The following is an 18,645-nucleotide window of genomic DNA, read 5'->3' as shown; positions in this document are numbered from 1 at the left end:
GAGAAAAAGCAGTTTCTTAGCTGCTCATAGATAATATTTCAAGGGCTTCTGTAATTTCTTGCCCTCTCTAAAATGCCTTGAGAAACATCTTTGCCTTTCAAAGTTCCCACTGTCAGGAAACCTGGAATTCAGGGAAGACCATCTGTGTGCTGTTAGAGCAGGAGATGACAAAGGGACAGGCTTTCTGTTATGTGAAACTTTTTCCCCTTTCCCTGTGAGCACCCATAAACTCAAGAGCATGGATGTGCTCAGACATGCCAAGGTGGGCCTGGGCAGCAACAGCATCACTGCCTCCCTACCTCACCCTTTGTGGAACCTCAGCTTATCACAGACAATGAGGGCCCCACAAAGCTAAAAGACCTCCCAGAGCCACATTAGAGATGGTCACGAGCAGAAGTGACGAAAGCCAGGCGGAATCAGCTTGGGCAGAGAAACAAGGCAGACCCACTTTAACTTTCTATTTCAAACTGACTTCACTTAATGCGGTCCAGGCACTTGTTGAAGTGGATGGGGGCCGCCCGGTGTATCAACATTGGAGAGGAAAACCAGAGCCGAGCTCTGTGGGGACTCATTTCCATGTGGTTTCAGTGATAAGTGATCTTTGAACAGCCACACACCAGAGGACAACCTCCGCAATCACTCTGAACCACAATCAAAACCAGCCTCTCGTGTACCTCCCATCTGCCTGAGGACAGGGAGGATTAATTGTTGAACCAGGGATGTCCACAAGTACATGAAGCAGCTCACACCCAGCCTCTCACTTCATCCTGGGAGTGCCCAGAAGAAAAGTCTCCTGTTGAGTGATGCCTTACAGAGGCATGGCCAGGATGCTCCTTGAGCAACAGCATGTCACAGGGACAAAGCTTCCCTCCCTCCCATGGGCTGACACCATGCTTCCACATGTGACACCATCTCACTACTTGAAGCTGACAGTTTTTCTAAGCCCCTGCAGAGGCTCTTTTCAAAGCAGATAAGAGCTCCCTATTTCCAGCCTTTAAAAAGCCATACCGAGGGAGATGTGCCCCACACCTCTGATAGCACCATCTTAACCCCCACCACCTTTCAGGGAGTGTCCCAGGCCACATTCATCCATGTGGCTCTCCCAGGAATATCAGTGACCACTGGCATCTCTTACCTTCTGCTGCATGGCGGGCGGCTGCGGGGCCAGCACCGGGTCAGTGATGTAGGTCTTCTTCGTGCCCTGTGGCTGGTAGAGCCCAGGGGGAGCCTGGCCCATGGCATTACTCGCAGGATATGACGGCTCGGCCTTCCAGGAGCTCTGCGGCATGTAGGGCGCCTCGGAGCCGTTCCTGCCGCCGTACCCCCCGTAGTAGGGGTCCTGGTAGCGGCCCTGTGGCGGCGCGTATCCGTAGGCCGGCTCGGCGGGCCGGCCGGGCGGAGGCCCGTAGCCATAGCCGGGCCCCTGGGGCTGCGGCGCTCCGTACTGAGGGCCAGCGGGCTGGCGGGACGGCACGGGGGCATAGGGCTGGCTGGGCCCCAGGCTGCCGTAGTGCCCGGGCTGCTGGCTGGGCGGTTGGTAGTGCGGGCTGGGCTGCGCCGTCCTCACCTGCACGTTGAAGGCCGGGCGGCTCGGAGTGGAGGCCGTGGCGTAGGAGGCCGGCACCGGCTGCGGCTTCAGGGTGCCAACGGGAGTGACCGGGATGGGCGCTGGCTGCCCCGGGCCCTTGGCAGTGGATTTCTTGGTGGCGGTGAGGGGAGGCTGGTTGGGGATGATCATCCGCTTGTGGCCAGTGACAGGAGTGGACACGGATGGAGTGGTGGCAGCGGAGCTGCTTGAGGTCCCAGAACCCTGGAGAGCAAGATCGGAGTGGAGGCCGTGGCGTAGGAGGCCGGCACCGGCTGCGGCTTCAGGGTGCCAACGGGAGTGACCGGGATGGGCGCTGGCTGCCCCGGGCCCTTGGCAGTGGATTTCTTGGTGGCGGTGAGGGGAGGCTGGTTGGGGATGATCATCCGCTTGTGGCCAGTGACAGGAGTGGACACGGATGGAGTGGTGGCAGCGGAGCTGCTTGAGGTCCCAGAGCCCTGGAGAGCGAGGAGAGAGACACAGTGTCAGCAGGAGAGGCCACTTGGGCACCGGGTCGAGCAACGAGGGTGGAAATGGGGGTTTACAGAAACATCTGTGCAGCAACTCAAACTGCTCAGAAAAGTAAGAATAACCTAGAGCCACACGTTACAGAATGGTTATTATAGCAACCTTCCCCTGCTCTGACAGAACAGGGACGGCAGCAGAGCAGAACTGCCGTGCACGGCATTTCATCTCTCCTTGGAGGCTTCTCCTCCGCCTCCAAGCAAACAAACAAATTAAAAAATGATACATGCAAAAAAAAAGGGAGACTCGCCAGAGGATAATTAGGGAAAACCCCATGCATTCCTGTGAAAATGAGTCTGTTTTGAAAAAGAGAGAAAATGAGATTATAGTCTCTATGGAGACATGAAATTCCCTGGGTCCCTAGAGCACCTGTAGGGTTCTCCCCAATACAGGAACTCCTTTAACTGTGCAGGAGGCAGCAGATTGGGATAGTCTGCAAGCAGGTCCCAGGCCGTAAGAATGAACTCTGATCAAAGCAAGTCACTGAGGTGTCCCTACCCTGGCTGTACTGGTTGAATACCTGGAGTGACCCCAGAAAAGTTAAATGCTACACATGCTTCATTAAAGGGCAGAAAAGTGGGTCAGGATTTCCAAGAGCTTCAGAAATCAGCTCCTACCATGGCAGCCATGTAACCAGTGCCCCAGGCACAGCAATGCTGGGGCAGCCAGGGAAGAGGATCACAGCAAATGCTGTCGCTTCCTGCAGTCTGGCCATGGAATGAGGCTTTGTTGCACTGACGCTGTCTAACAGGCATTGTACATCCTTCAGTCTAGTGTACTTGTTTGTCTGGCTTACCTCACATTTAAATGTTCAAAAACACCAGTGTGAAAAGATATCTTACTTAAAGAGCTAACAATGTGAAAGTTTCTAAGGAAAACTCACCAACATTCTTTATGTCTTTTCACTACATCAGAGAAGAGTAAACTTGAATTTCTAGAGTTTAGGATTAGGCATAATTTCTTGCTTCTCTGTTTTCCTTTATTCTAAAAGAATACCTGAATTGTATGCCTTCTATGGAGAAATGCATTAAAGTGAAGACATGCAGTTTTACAGCACTTAACACCATAGTTATATGAGGTTATATCTCATTCAAACTTCCTGTACCAGATTTGATCTCATCCATGATCTGCTTGATAATCTACAAGTTCACGGCAGCCCAAAGGCAGACCAGCTCAGCCTTTACCCATGCTTATGTGCACTCTAAGGCATGTGACATCTTTAAATGACCTGTATTTGTCGCCAGGTGTTCCTGTTTATGCAGGCACCCTGACCTCCACCTACTGCTCCACCACCCTCTTGGTGGGGAGGGCATGGTGAGCACTCTTGGGGACCTGCACAAGCTGTACTGGGGCCAGAGAAATCCTGTGCCTGGTCAGCAGGTGGCGGCAATTAATTGCTGCCAAACCACCCGGGGGGGCTGGGGGAACTTCAGCTACCTTGAGCCTCCAAGGGTTCCAAACCCATCCTCTGTACAGGGTGGCTGTGGCCCCCAACATTTGGTAACCACCTCGCACAAAGAAAAAAAAAAGATAAGTGCAAGCCACTGAAAATTTCTACTGCACAGCCTACAAGCAAGACTACCCAAGGGATAAGGAAGCTCTACCACCCAACTGGCAGCTCTTCCCTGGTGATGTGCAAATACTTTTTTGCTGATGCACTGGTAAAGACCTTACTCCTGCAATCACACCTTCAGGGCAAACCTCCCACAAGGAAACACTATAAATCAGCAAAAAACCCCAGGCAAGTAAGAGCATCAGTCTGTTCTGAGAGGTGTGAAAGGTGTGCATTCAGAAGTGGGGAATAATAAGGCAGCAAACTTCTGCTGGAGGAAAAACATCTCAATGTATTCACAGCCTGACCTTGCTAACAGATCCATGACAAGGCAGCACATAGACAGACAGAAGAGATTTTCAAACTGGGAGCAAGGAAGAGCTGAAACATGTCTCAGTTGAACTGCAAGGGCAGAGACAGGTTAAGGGTCTGTAGCCCTCCATTAATACTGTCTGATTCTTGTACTTCTGAAACACCTGAAGGGAAGCTGGCACTCCTCCATTCCTGCATCAGAAAACAACTGCACCAGCACTCACTGATAGCAAGAAAACTTGCTTTCTGTCAGAATTGTTCTCCCATGTCAGGCTGGCATTTATGCCTGGGAGTACCAGAAACTTTCCCATTTCCTCACCTATTTCATTCTTGTAAATTATAGTAGTTTGTCCACTTACTGTAATGGGATGAAAGGTCCACAATGCAGCACCGTGTAATTACCACCAGAAAAGCATTTTTCTTTTCCATGTGAAGAGGTAGAAGGTAGATAATGTTATAAAGGCAATGGCCTGTCTGGGGGAGGGGAAAAGACCAAACCAAAACAACATAAGTGAGCCCTGTTCATCACATTCTGCATTTCTGAATGCAGACTCTGGAAGCAGGTCATGACAGATGCTACTAAAGCTCTTCTGATCCTATCTCAAGAACTGGGGGGCTTCAATCTTACATATAAACACCCACATAACACATATAAACATCCACATAACACTTCACTGATGCCAGTCTCCTGCCTGGACAGGAATACAACTAAGAATGAGTGATAAACCCTTCTTCCAAAAAAAACCCCAAACCCTCACAATCTGTGGACCGGTACCGAGCAGCTCCTGTGTTTGACACTACAAAGAGGATGAGCTGCAAGTATCCCCTCCTGCATCAGAATCCAGTGAAGGAAGGTGGCAATTTGGGGGAGCAGAACCCAAACTTTGCTATCAACACCACAGCAAAGGCCCAAGCTAACGAGTACTGGTCGCATTGTGGCATCAAACCACAGGCTGCCTTGAGGAGGAGGAAGTTTGCATCAGTAGGAGTCCCCAGAGGCACCCTGCGTGACTCATTCTGAATTCCTCTGAGGGCACTGGGCAAGTGTGTGATGAAAGCTGGGGTTTATGGGGGGAGGAGTAAGCATAGCTGATGTGGTGTAGTAGAGAAATGGGACAGGCTACAGGGAATTTAACACTACTGGAACATTGATGATTTATGAGGACACAAGTTGGTTGTAGCTCTTGTGCAAGGGCACAGGTGAAGTATCACCATAAATCCTCTGCCCTTTTGCCTGAGTGAGAGAAGGGTGGCCACAGTCCAGCCATGCACTCAAATGTCACCCCTGGCTTAAACCTTAACATTACTAATGGATTAAGAAAAAAACTTTATAAGCGAACAGTAACTAAGGACAAGATTCCTGCTCTGAAGACAGGAATGTGTGGAAGGACAAGAAAAGGGTACTCAGATACCAGCAGAAGAGAGATTTCAACAGCTGTCTGGAAGGCACTAGGATAGGAGGGATGGATGAGGCTGTAAAGGTGCCAGATAGAGCAATAACCAGAAGGCTGGAAGGGGTTATCTATATCACTGAGTACAGTCTAACAAAAGAGATGAAGAGAGATTTCAACAGCTGTCTGGAAGGCACTAGGATAGGAGGGATGGATGAAGCTGTAAAGGTGCCAGGTAGATAGAGCAGAAGGCTGGAAGGGGTTATCTGTATCACTGAGTGCAGTCTAACAAAAGAGACGGCTGTCACAAATGTTTCATCCAAGTGAATCCATAGAACTTCCACCAACACAACCAGGCAGACTCATCCAAAAGCACATCAAAGTGACTGCTCAGAAACATGAAAACAAGTAGAAACAGGAGAAAGAAAAAGGAGAAAGACAAAGAGTGAATTCATAGGAGCTCAGGCATCCCTTTCTCCAGCAGCTCCTGGACAGCTCATTTCAAAACCATGCTGCATTTGCAAGTGATTATCGCAGTCAAACACACTCTCTGACATCCTCTGAGGGCTGTTTTCAGAGGAAGACAGGCTTTCCTCTGCTCGCCATGCCCTGATGAAACTGTCTGACACACTTCGCAAGTGCAAATTAAAACCACGCTACTTACCATCAACCCCTTCTTGCAAATTCATATTTGCAAAGAGAGTAAACTAGAAACCCCAGGTGTTGATAATATAGAGCCGTTGAGAGAAACTAGAGTAGGAAGGAGTTAAATTCAGAACCTCATCTACCACAAGCATTATAATACAAAATCTTTTTTTTCTAAATGGGAAAGCACAAGAGCCTTGTTTAAACACAGATGGAAGTACCTAAATGTACTGCCTCTTCTACAAATGAATTATCCAGCAGTTCAAGTAAAGGTGAACCAATACTGACAAAATCAAGTAAAACTCAATCAAATGTGGGAGGAAAAAAACCCCAAAACACTTCTAAAAAAGTTTACCATGTATAACCATGAGTGGAATCGTCTTGCTTGGCAAATCCTGCCTTGTCTCTTTAAATGCAGAGGAGGTTTATAAACATTTTCAGGAGTTTCTTGTACCAACCACCATGGGGAAAGTCTATGGCATTGTGATAAAGCCACACTGTCCAATGGATCTGACTGTCAAAGCTGGGCGTCTGGATTCAAAGCTACCCTGATGGGAAAACCAAAATCCCAAGTATTTTTGATTCTTCACCCTATAGAAATTATTTACATAAATCTTAAATTAAATTCAATGTACATCTACAGCTAAAAAGTCATTGCATAGCTACTAGAGATGAATCCTGTTGTTCTACAGAAATTAACCTATAATTCTTTGCCATTTGTCAGGGTTAAATGTTAAAAAGAGTACAGAACAATCACAGTCTACAGCATGAGCATGATTCTATATGACCAGCTGGAATCCATATGAAAAGGACTTCATTCTTTTAGTTTGCACATTTGTAGAATTAATTTTATAGAATCCCTTCAGTTACTCAAGTTTCAGAGACTGAATCAAAAATGCCAATACAAAGTTTATCACATTCTATTCAATTCTCCAGACATTTCTTCATAAAGGTACAGTTGAATAGCTTTAGCCCTTTAGCTGTCAAATTATTACATACAAAGGTACATTACTCCAGCTCAGTGATTTTCAACCTTTATGCTCAGCAGCCGCCAAATGTTTCTCAGAAGAGACAAGCTCCTTTATGGAGAAAGTTAATCTACTGACAATAAACACGGGTTTTTCAGTTACCTTTCATTGAATTCTTCTTAGTTACCTTAGGAGTGATCCATGGACCCCCAGGGTTTGCAGAGCAGAGGTTGAGAACCACGGCTCTAGCTGGGGCTGCCTTTTTTGGGCATTTCAGTCACTAATTACTCCAGGATAGGAATGAAACAACTCTTCTTCCTCGAAAGGCAGAAACCTGGCAACTACCAGTGGGCTGAACCCAAGATGCGGCGTCCTCAGGGGGCTGCCAGTTCAACGGGCCACTGCAGCATCTCTCCTCCTAACTCAGCCCCTCTCCTGCATGGTCCACTGACACAAGCTGGGCTGAAACACAGAGCCAGCTCAGGCCACCTGAAATCCTTTATGTAGCACTCAAAGGTGGTGGAAGTTGGAGGCCTGGGTGGGAAGGGCAGCAAATGGTGAAAAATCAACTTGGCTTTTCCTGTCACCAGTGATGGGCATTCACCTTGGCTAGCTGAAGGTGCTTAAATCTCTCTCTCTCTGAAATGTACCTCCACATGGTCATTTATTCCATTCTAATATTGAAGCCTAAAAGAGGGGAGATGAATCATCCACTGGGGGAATCTACTTCTCTCTGCTGACTGTATAAGAAGCATAAAAACAGGCAAGACAAGTCACTGAATATTTAGACAGCACAAGTTAGTGGAGACAAATTCCACAATAAGCAGGTAATTTTGATGTGACTGTAAGAAGCAGAGATCCCTTTTCCCTGCATTAAGTGCCCTGCCACTCAAGCTCAGCTACAGCAGCACACCAAAGGGATTACTGAGTGCCAGCAGCTCAGACAATCTGCCAGGATCCTGCTGCAAGCTGTAGCCAAGGCATGACCAAGAGGTTGTGTTGCAAGTTTATTTCTAGTGTATGAAGGGGGCTGACATGAATGGGACACCTTTCCCCACCTCCTCTTCCACCTCTGTGCTGAACAGAGGTTCCTGCTGGAATTGGAGCTGCTGCTTTTCCAGGAGCAGCATCTGGGCTGGGCCTCCCTTCTGGCTGAGGTAGCAAACCTCAGCTCCCACTCAGTATGGGAAAGATAACCCCTGAGAAAAATAAAATACTCTGCTTTGAAACCTTGGTCTTTAGGTACCTGAAAATGTGAACAGGGATTTTAGGGGGTTTCCTGATGTGCAGACACCTCTACCTCCTGCTGACTTCAGATTCTGTATTTGAACAAGCTGCTTTGCCCAGTGATAATGTATGGCCAAGTTCCCCTGAACCTGTCTGAACCTTTTTCTGTCTGAAATAACATCTGGGTGAAAATGAGAAATCTGGCCTCCCATTTGGGACTTGCAGATGCCTGGAGTCCTGGTAGAGCTCCAGCTGGGCTGCTTCATGTCCGAGATCCTGAGTGGAAGAACTGCTCCCATTTAGCACACCTGATGCATTTTCAATATACAGCATTCCCTGGCCTTCTTTATAAGGTCCAGACAATCCAAGCACACTGAGGCCACATCTCTACAACTCTGCACTGCTGCTATGCCGTGCACACAGCTTAGCTGCTAACACAGATTTCTTTTAAGTGTCAAAATGTCCTTAGAACCCAATCCAAAGTTTTGAAGTCTGGTCCAAACCTTAAACCCCTCAGCCAAAACACGTTTATAATCAGATGAAGTTTTTCTTTACACTTTCATCATTCTCTCATTTCTAGTTTACAGCTGACAAGCGAGTGTCACGGATGTATGGGCTGTGCATGGATCAGCAGCTACACTCAGATTTGCAGATGTGAGATTCAATTTGATCACCAGAAGCTATCAAGGTATTCAAACAGACTGCTCCCAGGCATTACACCAAAAGAAGAAGAGGAGAAATCTAATAAAGTGTTCATCTCTGGTTCTCAAATGAAGAGAATACCTTGTGAATGCCATAAAGTGTTACAAGAACACAACTGCTTCTGAGGTTTGATCTGTTTTTCAGCTGCTGCCACAGGTGGAAAAGGAGTCAACATAGTTGTTAATGCTTCTGCCCATAACCTCTTTGTACTCCTTGTGATGGCCCAGCCTGAAACTGTGGGAGATGATGCACAGAAGAAAAGGTGCTAAGAGCTGACCTCCAATATTTTATCATGGAAAACAGCCTTCCACAACTGATGCGTGCAGTTACAGACACACACCTTGGTTCAGCTTTCAGTGCGGGTGTCAAGTGTTCTAGGCAATCTGGGTTTCCACTTTGCAACACTCCATTAATTTCAAAGAGCCTGAACACATCTGAAAAATTTGGTCTCCAAAACACAACAGTGTTATGCCAGGGAAGAATTTCCTTCTCAGTTTCATATTTACTTTTTTGTTTACCTAGTACTATCACTACGATGGCTACTCTGAGCTTTTTATTTGCTTTTCCTTTTCTGATGACTGATCATCTGGTATTTATGAGAAGGACTCTCTGAGAGACTTTAAAAGATGTGCAAACAATTGACCTAAATACTTTTAGCGCTGGTGGACAGTCAAGGTCCATAATTCTAGCTTAATTCATTGAAAGGGTTAGTTATTATTTAAACTCTTCTACTTAAGCAATTCAACTTGACCACTTCAAATGCAGTAGCAACTTTATCTACAAGAATATCAGATAACAGCATGAGACGTAACTGTCAAAAAGTTACAGAAGATGCCAGTCAAGAGAAGTTAAACATTTTCTGAATTCATCTTGGGATATTTCTGTAATTTCCTACTCTTACCACTAAAATGACATTATTTGCACCCATCAGGACCTGAGAACCATGCAATGGCACCCCCCAGCACAGATGTAATCAGTGGCACATGGACTTAGCAGTAAATTACATAAAGAGCTGTAAAAAGGCACCACATCCCTTTGGCCACACCAAAAGGCAGAACTACTGAGGACAATCCCAGAAGCAAAGACCACAAAAAAACCAGCACTGCACCATGTGAAGACAAGTCAGCATGTGCATCAAGCATTGAAACAGCTCCTTGAGGAACACCTCCTCTAAGTCTTAGCAATGCAGGAATGTCCAAAACATTTCCATTCACCAAAGTGGGTCCTTCTAATGGGCTGAACAAATTCCCTTGTTTAATTTAGGCAAATATTGCTAAGCCTGACAATGGGGAAGCCCCCACCCCCTATAAATAAGAACTTTGGGTAAGCAAAGTATTTTTATGACTTTTGCTATTACTAAGCTAGTAAAACTTAAAGTATCATAATTACAGCACCCACAGACTTTTTTTCCTTCCTTTTATAACTTGCTATTCGTAATGGAAAAGAAGTTCCTGCGCATGACAAATATGGGCAGGTTTGAGGGTTATACCACTATCCATGGATGCGCATCATGATTAAAAAAGTGGTTTAAGAAGGTATAATTGAAGATGCACGAGTGAGGGAAGAGGTCTGCACATGTGAGTGACAGGCCAAAATTCCACATACATGAAGTCTTCTGGAGAAGTCTTCTACAATTTATATGGAAAAGTTATCATTTTCTATTGTATCTTGAACAACAGACACAAAGAATAATCCAAAACCGCTATAAAAACTTCTCATTTCCTACTAAATTGCAAAGGAATTTTAGAGTGTTTATAGAGTATACAAGCTTTCTTCCTTTATTAATTCTAGAGAACACTAAAAAAGTGTACATATGCACACATAAAATAATAGGAAATACATATGCACCCAGACAGTACTTGGTTTACTTTGTGTTACTTATTTGTTTACGATTCCATTTATTTGCTGCATTGCATTTATAACCTATTTATCTTTTCAAATTCCAAAACTCTATTAAACCAGATTTAAAACATTTTCCTACCAGAGGGCATAAACATTTTCAAATGTTAGTATTGTCTCTATTTCCTGTGAAAACCATGTGTTTTCATTCTTCTTTTCCCCACATTTTAAAGCCTGTGCAAATAACAGTGCAGAAGCATCAGTGAACAATTCTGCGTTCATACAACATCTGCTTTCTTATGGTTCACTTGAGGTCCAGAACCCACTGTCATCTGCCAGTATTTTTAGTGGGCTACAAAATGGTTCAAGTTAATAAGTTGAGAGGTTAGCATCAGGAAAAAACTGTATAGCCACACAAAAAAAAAAAAAAGTCGAACAAAAAACCCAACCAAACAAACAAAAAAAAAACCCCATAAAAGACAGGCATATGTGATAGAGAGGTTATTTTCCTATTAGGTTCCGTGTACACCTTTCCAAAAGGCTGATGAGCTCCAGCAACAGGTCAAATTTAACAGTTTTCCCAGATGGCTCCTTCTGGGAAGTGGAGTGGAACATTCCCTCATTTATCCGTCTGCCTGGGTTATCAGCACTGCCCGAAATACCTTAATCTTTCCACAGCATCACACACTCCAAGCACGATGCTGAGAAATCTGATTGGAAAGGTTTTCTTCCACCTGCTGTAGCTTTTAAAATTAGTCTCCAGGTATATAAATACATACACCAAGATACAAAGAAACCCCCTGCAGCACTTCCAGTCAAAACACCAGGGCAGTACTATAACCAACGAGAAAGAGTGAAAGAGAGAGCATTAATTTATAGCACAAGCAAAAAAGCCATCTGTACCACAGAAATACTTGGGTATGAAACAATACAGAAAGTTAAGATTATTTTTAAATTCAAGTGTTAACTCAGAGTAATCACTGTTTCTGCACTATTTTCCTCTTCTCATAGAACATATAATTACATTAACTGTATGGTAAATAAAATGTTTACTCAAATAACTCACTGATAAAAATTTAGAATCACAAGAGTATCACTGTAAAAAGCCTGTGTAAAGGAATGTCAAATCCATTGCCTCATCAGGCTTCGTTCTGTTGCAAATGGCATTATAAATTAATCCAGTTTTCCTAAATATGCCCTGAGGAAACAAGACCACAAATAGCCATTGTAAGCTTTAATATAAAAAACCCACAAAAATATGAAAGAACAAACAAAACCCTTCTCTTCATTCTTAACCAGAATGCAAGAGCTGTGCTTTCAATGACTGATACTGCTGACTAGGTTATATAGTTTGCAAAAAAAGTCAACATTTTTGATACAGCTAAATACCATATTCCAGTTTAAGACTAGGCTTTCTCCTTTGCCACGCTCCATTCTGCTCAGTGAGTTTTAGGAACAAAAAAAACCAACTCCTAAACTTCATCACTGATGACCTAATGAGCCCAATTAAGTTATGATTTGTAATTTTTCCCCACTTACATTGCTCTTGGACCAAAATAACATCCCAAAACATTTGCTCCATGGCTTGCTGACTGGGTTATCACAGTCACAGCTTACAACTAAAATACTCTTCCACACCCCTCAGTGACTGAATTACGTTTTTTTAAAGTGCTTTATATCAAGCCAGATTCTGATCTCAGGGACAGTGGTGCCAGCTCACGTGTGTCTATTGACTCCAGCAGATTTACTCCAAACATCCTGGCTGCTGCAGATCTGGATTTGACCTTCTACTGCCTCTGAATTCACTGGGTTTGTCTCCCCACGGGGAACACAGCGGAGGTTTCTATGCAAACCAGTAATGAATCTTACCAATCTGACCTTCTCCAGGTATTAATTGTCCAGCTTTCCCCAAAACTCAACACACTAGAGATCTTGGCAATACATCCTGCTGCAGCCTGAATGAAAGCAAATGAAATTTCTAATCAAGATTAAATACAGCTTGCACTGGACTAAGCCTCGGCACCTCGAAGGATTCAGCTCAGCCTGTCCCAGCAGCAGCACTTCCAGCTGTGCTCCTGACCTGTGCACCCAGCCACAAACCCTTCTGCACGAGGAACTGAACCCAAGTGTGCTAATTCCAAACAAAAAGACATAGCCTCCCTCTCTCCTCACTTCTTTCCTTGTGGTGGATGTATAAATGCATACTGATGGCTACTGTGACTTGCAGTCTAACTAATTTTGACATTTTTAACTCCAGCATTTGAAACAGTGACTTTCCAGCTCTGAAGCAGGAGTACTAAATGTTAAAAACCTTTGGGACTGGGGAGTATTAATTTTAAATCTGAGAGCTTGGCTTCAACAATGTTTTTAACAAGGGTTCAAAGCTCTCCAAAACTCAGCAGTGCATGCCCAAAAACTGAAACAAAATTTGGATCCAAAATGGAGTTTTGTGGCTTTAATTCTTGTTTGTCACAGGTCAAATTAGGCTCCAGACTTGAACTTGAGGGGAGTGAGGAGAATTCAGATCTAGGTCTGAATTTACCATGGGATTAAATCATATTTAATTTCTAGTTTGTAATGTGCCCTTTTCTCTTTTTTCTCTCTTTTGTGGTTTATGATGTATTTGTATTTTAAGAAAAAAAATTATGCACAGAAAAACATCTTGGCATCACAAGTCATCAATAAATCTTTTTTCCATAACAACCCACAAAAATTCACTGCAGGACCCAATTGTTGAAACACAAAGCAATGACATTCTATAAGCTTTCAGAAGTATCATTCTAACCCTTGTGGACTCGATGAATTCTCTAAATGAGTCACTGGCCTCTCAATGGAATTGTCAAAACTTAGGTTAAGCCAGGTTAATTCCCTTCCCCCTTTAATTTAGAAGTCCAGCTGCAGCGCGTGGCTTTCCAGTGAAAAGGTCTAAATGCAGAACCCATTCACCCTGAACAGGAAATCTCACAGGGCCCAAAGCTAATTTTTTTCCTAAAAGCTAGAGATAAGCCACACTTACGGGAAAAAATGTAATTTCTGATGCCTCATGGGCCATGTGATGTAAAAATCAATATTCCTCTTACATGGCACAAATAATTTTCTGCTGAAGGTTAAAGGATCATGGTTGAAGCTACTATGGTTGGGGAGGGAAAAAGGGCAGCTGTGAGGAATGGGGGATGATGAGGAGAGCAGAGACTTTACCCGGAGCAGGGATAAGGGAGATGTTGAAAACAACACTTCTAACCAAGGCAAGTGAGCAGACATGGCATTGATTACATGGTCATAGGAGTGTTTGGGTTGGACCTGAACATCCATCCAGTTCCAAACCCCTTCCATGGGCAGGTTTGTTGCCTCCCATTGGGCAACGCTACCCCAGGTTGCTCAAAGCCCTGGGCTTGAACACTTCAGGGATGAGACAGCCACAGCTTCTCTGGGCAACCTGTGCCAGTGCCTCACCACACTCAGGGAAGAATTTCTTCCTTATATTTCATCTAAACCTGCTCTCTTCCAGTTTAAAGCCATTCCCCCTTGTCCTGTCCCCACATGACCTTCTCAAAAGTCCTTTTGGGGTTGGGCTGAGTGTTTCAGCTAGGTGGGACACGGAGGGACATCCTTCTGCCCCACAGACTGTCCTCTGGCATGATGATGAGTGCTCCTTCTCTCTGCCCAAGGCTACCTGTGACAGCTCCAGCTCACAGCACAGCACCCTGCTTTACTGCCTTGCTGTCACCACAGTGTCAGCTCCTCTGGAGCCCCCAAAGAGATTTTGCTGGGCATATCACACTCTTCATAATGGGATAAACTACACTGAAAGTAGAGCAAGTTTTTATACTCCCACCCCTACTGTGCCAGAAGATCACTTGAAAACATCCCTGCCTACTTTGTTAGGGCCAAAAGCACTCAACTTCCAGGCTAAAACAGTTCATGTCCAGCTTGTCCTCAGGAATGGGTACAACAAACAAGAATCACAGCTGCTCATGGCATTGTTGTCAATGGTCTACACAAATTTGGTTGCAACTGGTGAACTCTCTTTAGCCTTCCAACAGCACTACAGTTCTCACCACTGAGAATATGTCCTAAGGAGGAAAGGATTTGTCTCAGCTGTAATTAATTCATTTTTTTCATAATAATAGAAAAACCAAATAGCAATTAGGAAAAAAAAATATGGCAGAAGAAAAAAAACTAAAAAAAAGGATAGAGGGAAAGAAAATAAACAGTTTATCCTACTATTACTGCAAAGAAATATTTAACTCTGGACTTCAGAGGGCTCTGGACTTCATTTTTAAAAATATGCAGTTTTCAAGAGTGCAGAAAAAGCTTAAAACGTAAAAACTAAAGAGCCTGATGGAAAACTAAAAAGAAACTGAAATAAGTTTTCTTTAAAGAGAAAACAAAAATTATTTCAGACTGATCCTGATATTTTTAACAGCTGGAATTGATAATACTGAACTTGGCCGTAATTCTACTATATTTAGCTTTGCATCAAAGTCCACATGACTTTTCCATGAGACAGAAGAATAGATATATAGGCTGATAGACAGATGGATAGATACATAAAAAGAAAAGGGAAAATATAATTAGGAAAGGGAACATTTTCTTGTCTGTTCTTTCAGTATGTTTTTTTTTAAAAATTTCAATTTCTACCTTATTATTTCCTATAAGTAGAAACAGATTTTTCTCTCTTTCAAAAAATTCTTAAACAGAAAACCTCTTTTGACAGCTTCAACAGCAGATTAATCACTTTTGTAACCCACAAAAAAAGTTTTCTGGAAAGCATAACTGTCTGTAAATGTAAATGACAGTATTACTCTCTCTTATGCTAAGACGCCTACACATTCTCTCACTTCCATGACTCAGCAGCAGATAAAAGCTTGTAAGATAATAAGCAGCAAACCTTATTTTGGAATAATAAAAATAGTTAAAAAACCCCAATTCTTGCTACACCCCTTAAAAAAATAAATCCTTATGGTGTTAAAACAAATTCTGCCAACAGATTCCTCCCCTGGAATAAGATACAAATATCCCAAGGACTTCAGAAAAGAGAGGGGCCAGGCTAAAGCAACATCAAAATCCAAACACATGCAAACACGAGAGGCTTTTCTTTTTCTCCAAATGAGCAAGAATGGGTTTGTTTCAACAAACAGGAATTTTATTACTGTTCATCTCCTGCTTGCTCTAATTTGGTAGACAAATGAGTTGAAATTTTGCTCACCTATAATGAAAATTTCCAGGCACTCTTAAGGCAATGCACTCATGCCAAAAATCACAGAAACCCGTGGGGAAGGGAGGGGAATTTCAGTGGGACTTCCCCTCCTGCCCTGTGGTCCTTGTCTGACTTGAGCTTGTTAGAGCCCAAGTAACTTCTCCTTCAGCCAACCAAATCAGGGGCAGACCCTTCAGACCAAAATATTCTTATTTTGGATAAATCTTTGGGAAAATAAAAAGCTGAAAAAGAGGGGCTCAGACCTCCAGAGCTAAGCTCTTGTGATGTCCCTGAAATGAACAGGAATGGTTTGATGCCAAAATGGTTGATGCCAAAATATAGGCAGTCAGCTTGTGAATGCTGCTGGAACAGACACAGCCATCTCCTCCCTCTGCACTCTTGTCAGCCCCAGCACACAGGTTAATTAACCAAAGGGTGGCAATCAAAAGAGGGCTGATTATTTACTTATTGAGCAGAGATGCTGCTGGATGACTTCCCAAGCCTCAGTACAGTCTGGGGCTCCTCTTGCTGAGTGCTGGACATTTCCTCTGAGAGCTTCCACCACTGCATGTGGTGGGTGGGAGGCCATGAGTCTGTACCCCTTGGAGCAGCTCATTCTACCAGGAGTAGAATGAGGTTATTCAGGAAATAAATGAGGAAAATGCTGTCCATGCCTGTAACTTCTGGAGGAAGCAGAGTCTAGCTAAGGAGTACCCACAGCCCCTCCTGAACATGCTGCTGCTGCTGACTTTCACATTTTTTACACCGAAAATAGTAAGTTAATTGAATTAACCACAGAAGTTTAAATTTAAAGAGAAGTCCCAGGGTAAGGCATCCCAGGCCATGGGTGCAGGACTTCTTGACAGCAGGATGCCTTGAACTGAGCCAGAGGTGGAATCAAACTCTTCAAAATGCATTCATTAATAGAGTGCACCTGCTCTGGCAGGAGGCTGGGGAGCAGAGCCGAGCTCTCAACATGGTGCTGGCAGAGCACACGTGTCCCACACAGTCCAAGGAATGAGCAGGAACATCCCCAGCTCAGCTGCTCCCTATCACTGCACAGGAGCACGGAGAAAATGCAGCAGTGTCGGGATGCTCCGGCTCAGCGGGCTGCCAGGCGGGTGAAGCACTGCCAGGGACAAATGCAGTGCCCCTCATCTTTGTAGAGCTTCAGATTCTGGACAGGGTCCTTCAAGCACCAAATACTTCTCAAAGAGAGCAACCACAGCATGGGAAAGGTGTGGCAGAGGGCTCCCATATACCCAACGACCTTTATCCCAGTGTTACCAAGGAAAAGCCCTGTGAGCACCAGGTAAGAATTTGTCGGCCCAGAAAATGGCAGTATGGGCATATTCACATTTGTGTCTCAAAACCATGCTCATTATTTCACAAATAACAGATTTCCATGTCCAAATCCGACTGAAAGCAGGTGTAGTCCAGTGGTTTCTGTGCAACCACATCTGCTCATACTCCAGGGCAAATGCCAAACTATTTATTGCTACTTAAAATTTATTGCATTTTTAGTCCTCCATCCCAAAACTGCTTTTGTTCAAAAATTCCTTTTAAATCCTTCTATGCCAACTGGATAAATCAAATCTGACAATTAAAATAGCAAATTTTTCAGAACCTCAGAGTTTCCACCTGAGGATCTCCAAGTACTTTCAGAATTTAAACACTTAATCACTCCCATGCTTCTTGCAGAAAAGAAAAAAAGAAAAAGCATCCCTTTAAATTCTCTTTTTACAGATGAAAAACTGAAGTCCTGGGAGCCCCAACTAGACTACTAGGAAGCTGCTTGCCCAAAGACTCCTTATCCACTAAATCAGAGGCAGGACTGGGAAGGGAAACAAGGAGTTTCAGCAACTCTCAGTCCTCTTGTTCTCACCACTTCATCAAACAACATGGACAGCGATGTGATCATGCAGTTGTCAGTGTTTTCCCTCAAGGGGCTGGACAGAAGATGCTGAAAGCATTTGATCCACATGTGAGCACTGAACGGTATTGTTCGACGCTGAGAATTCAGACATAAATAACTGGCTTGTTTGGAGTGAGTAAAAGGATGCCTGTGTTTGCAGGAATCTCACAAGAGGGGAGTAAAGAACCAGGGTGTTCCTTTTCTTTTATTATTACCTTTTTTATTTCTTTTGTAGCAGTGTCTGGAAATAACCCATCAGCCAGAGGAGCTGCTCCCGCTGCTGCTGTGGCAGATGGCAAGCAGGGCTGGAGAGCAGGGCTCTGCCTCGGCAGGGCTGTGTGGGGAATTCTGCAGCGGGAAGAAACAAGGCAAAATGTGCAGGCTGCCGTCTGCATTCAGATCAAGCACTGTCTGTTGCTAGCAGCACAAGTTGTTCTGAAAACAAGAGTCAATCATCTGTAGCCTTATTTCTGTACATTTCCTGCAGGGGTCTCATGAAATAAATGAGAATAAATGTAAGGGCGAGAGTTCCTATTAGGAGCAGCCTCATCAGCATCACCCAGCCAAGCATTTACGTCATCAGCATGCTAATTTAATCAGACCTGAGCAGTGATGCTATAAATGGATTACCATCCCAGCTAGTGTGGTTACCGAGGTAACTCAGCCCTTTGTGCCACAGATACAATCGGCTTAATGATAATAAAAACCTCAGCACAAATGAAACAGAAGGAAAAGCCTGACAGGGCTGACGCATACACGACCCTTTCTCTCCTCTCACCCCTCC

General features: G+C 44.3%; 1 protein-coding gene across 8 annotated transcripts in view; it reads right to left on the bottom strand.

Moving 5' to 3' along the window:
• Positions 1 to 18,645, bottom strand: part of LOC120504263 (LIM domain containing preferred translocation partner in lipoma) — a 336,133-nt gene that overhangs the window by 127,851 nt on the left and 189,637 nt on the right. For all 8 annotated transcript variants that reach the window (XM_039713605.1, XM_039713608.1, XM_039713606.1 and 5 more), the window contains one exon: positions 1,136 to 1,810. In XM_039713605.1, coding sequence (XP_039569539.1) covers positions 1,136 to 1,810 — 675 coding nt within the window. The remainder of the gene's footprint in view (positions 1 to 1,135; positions 1,811 to 18,645) is intronic.

Source organism: Passer montanus, unplaced genomic scaffold, assembly GCF_014805655.1.
Source record: "Passer montanus isolate IOZ18808 unplaced genomic scaffold, ASM1480565v1 scaffold29, whole genome shotgun sequence".
NCBI classification, from domain to species: Eukaryota; Metazoa; Chordata; class Aves; order Passeriformes; family Passeridae; genus Passer; species Passer montanus.
The sequence above is the reverse complement of the archived record's forward strand: the minus strand, read 5'-3'. Positions and strand labels throughout refer to the sequence as shown.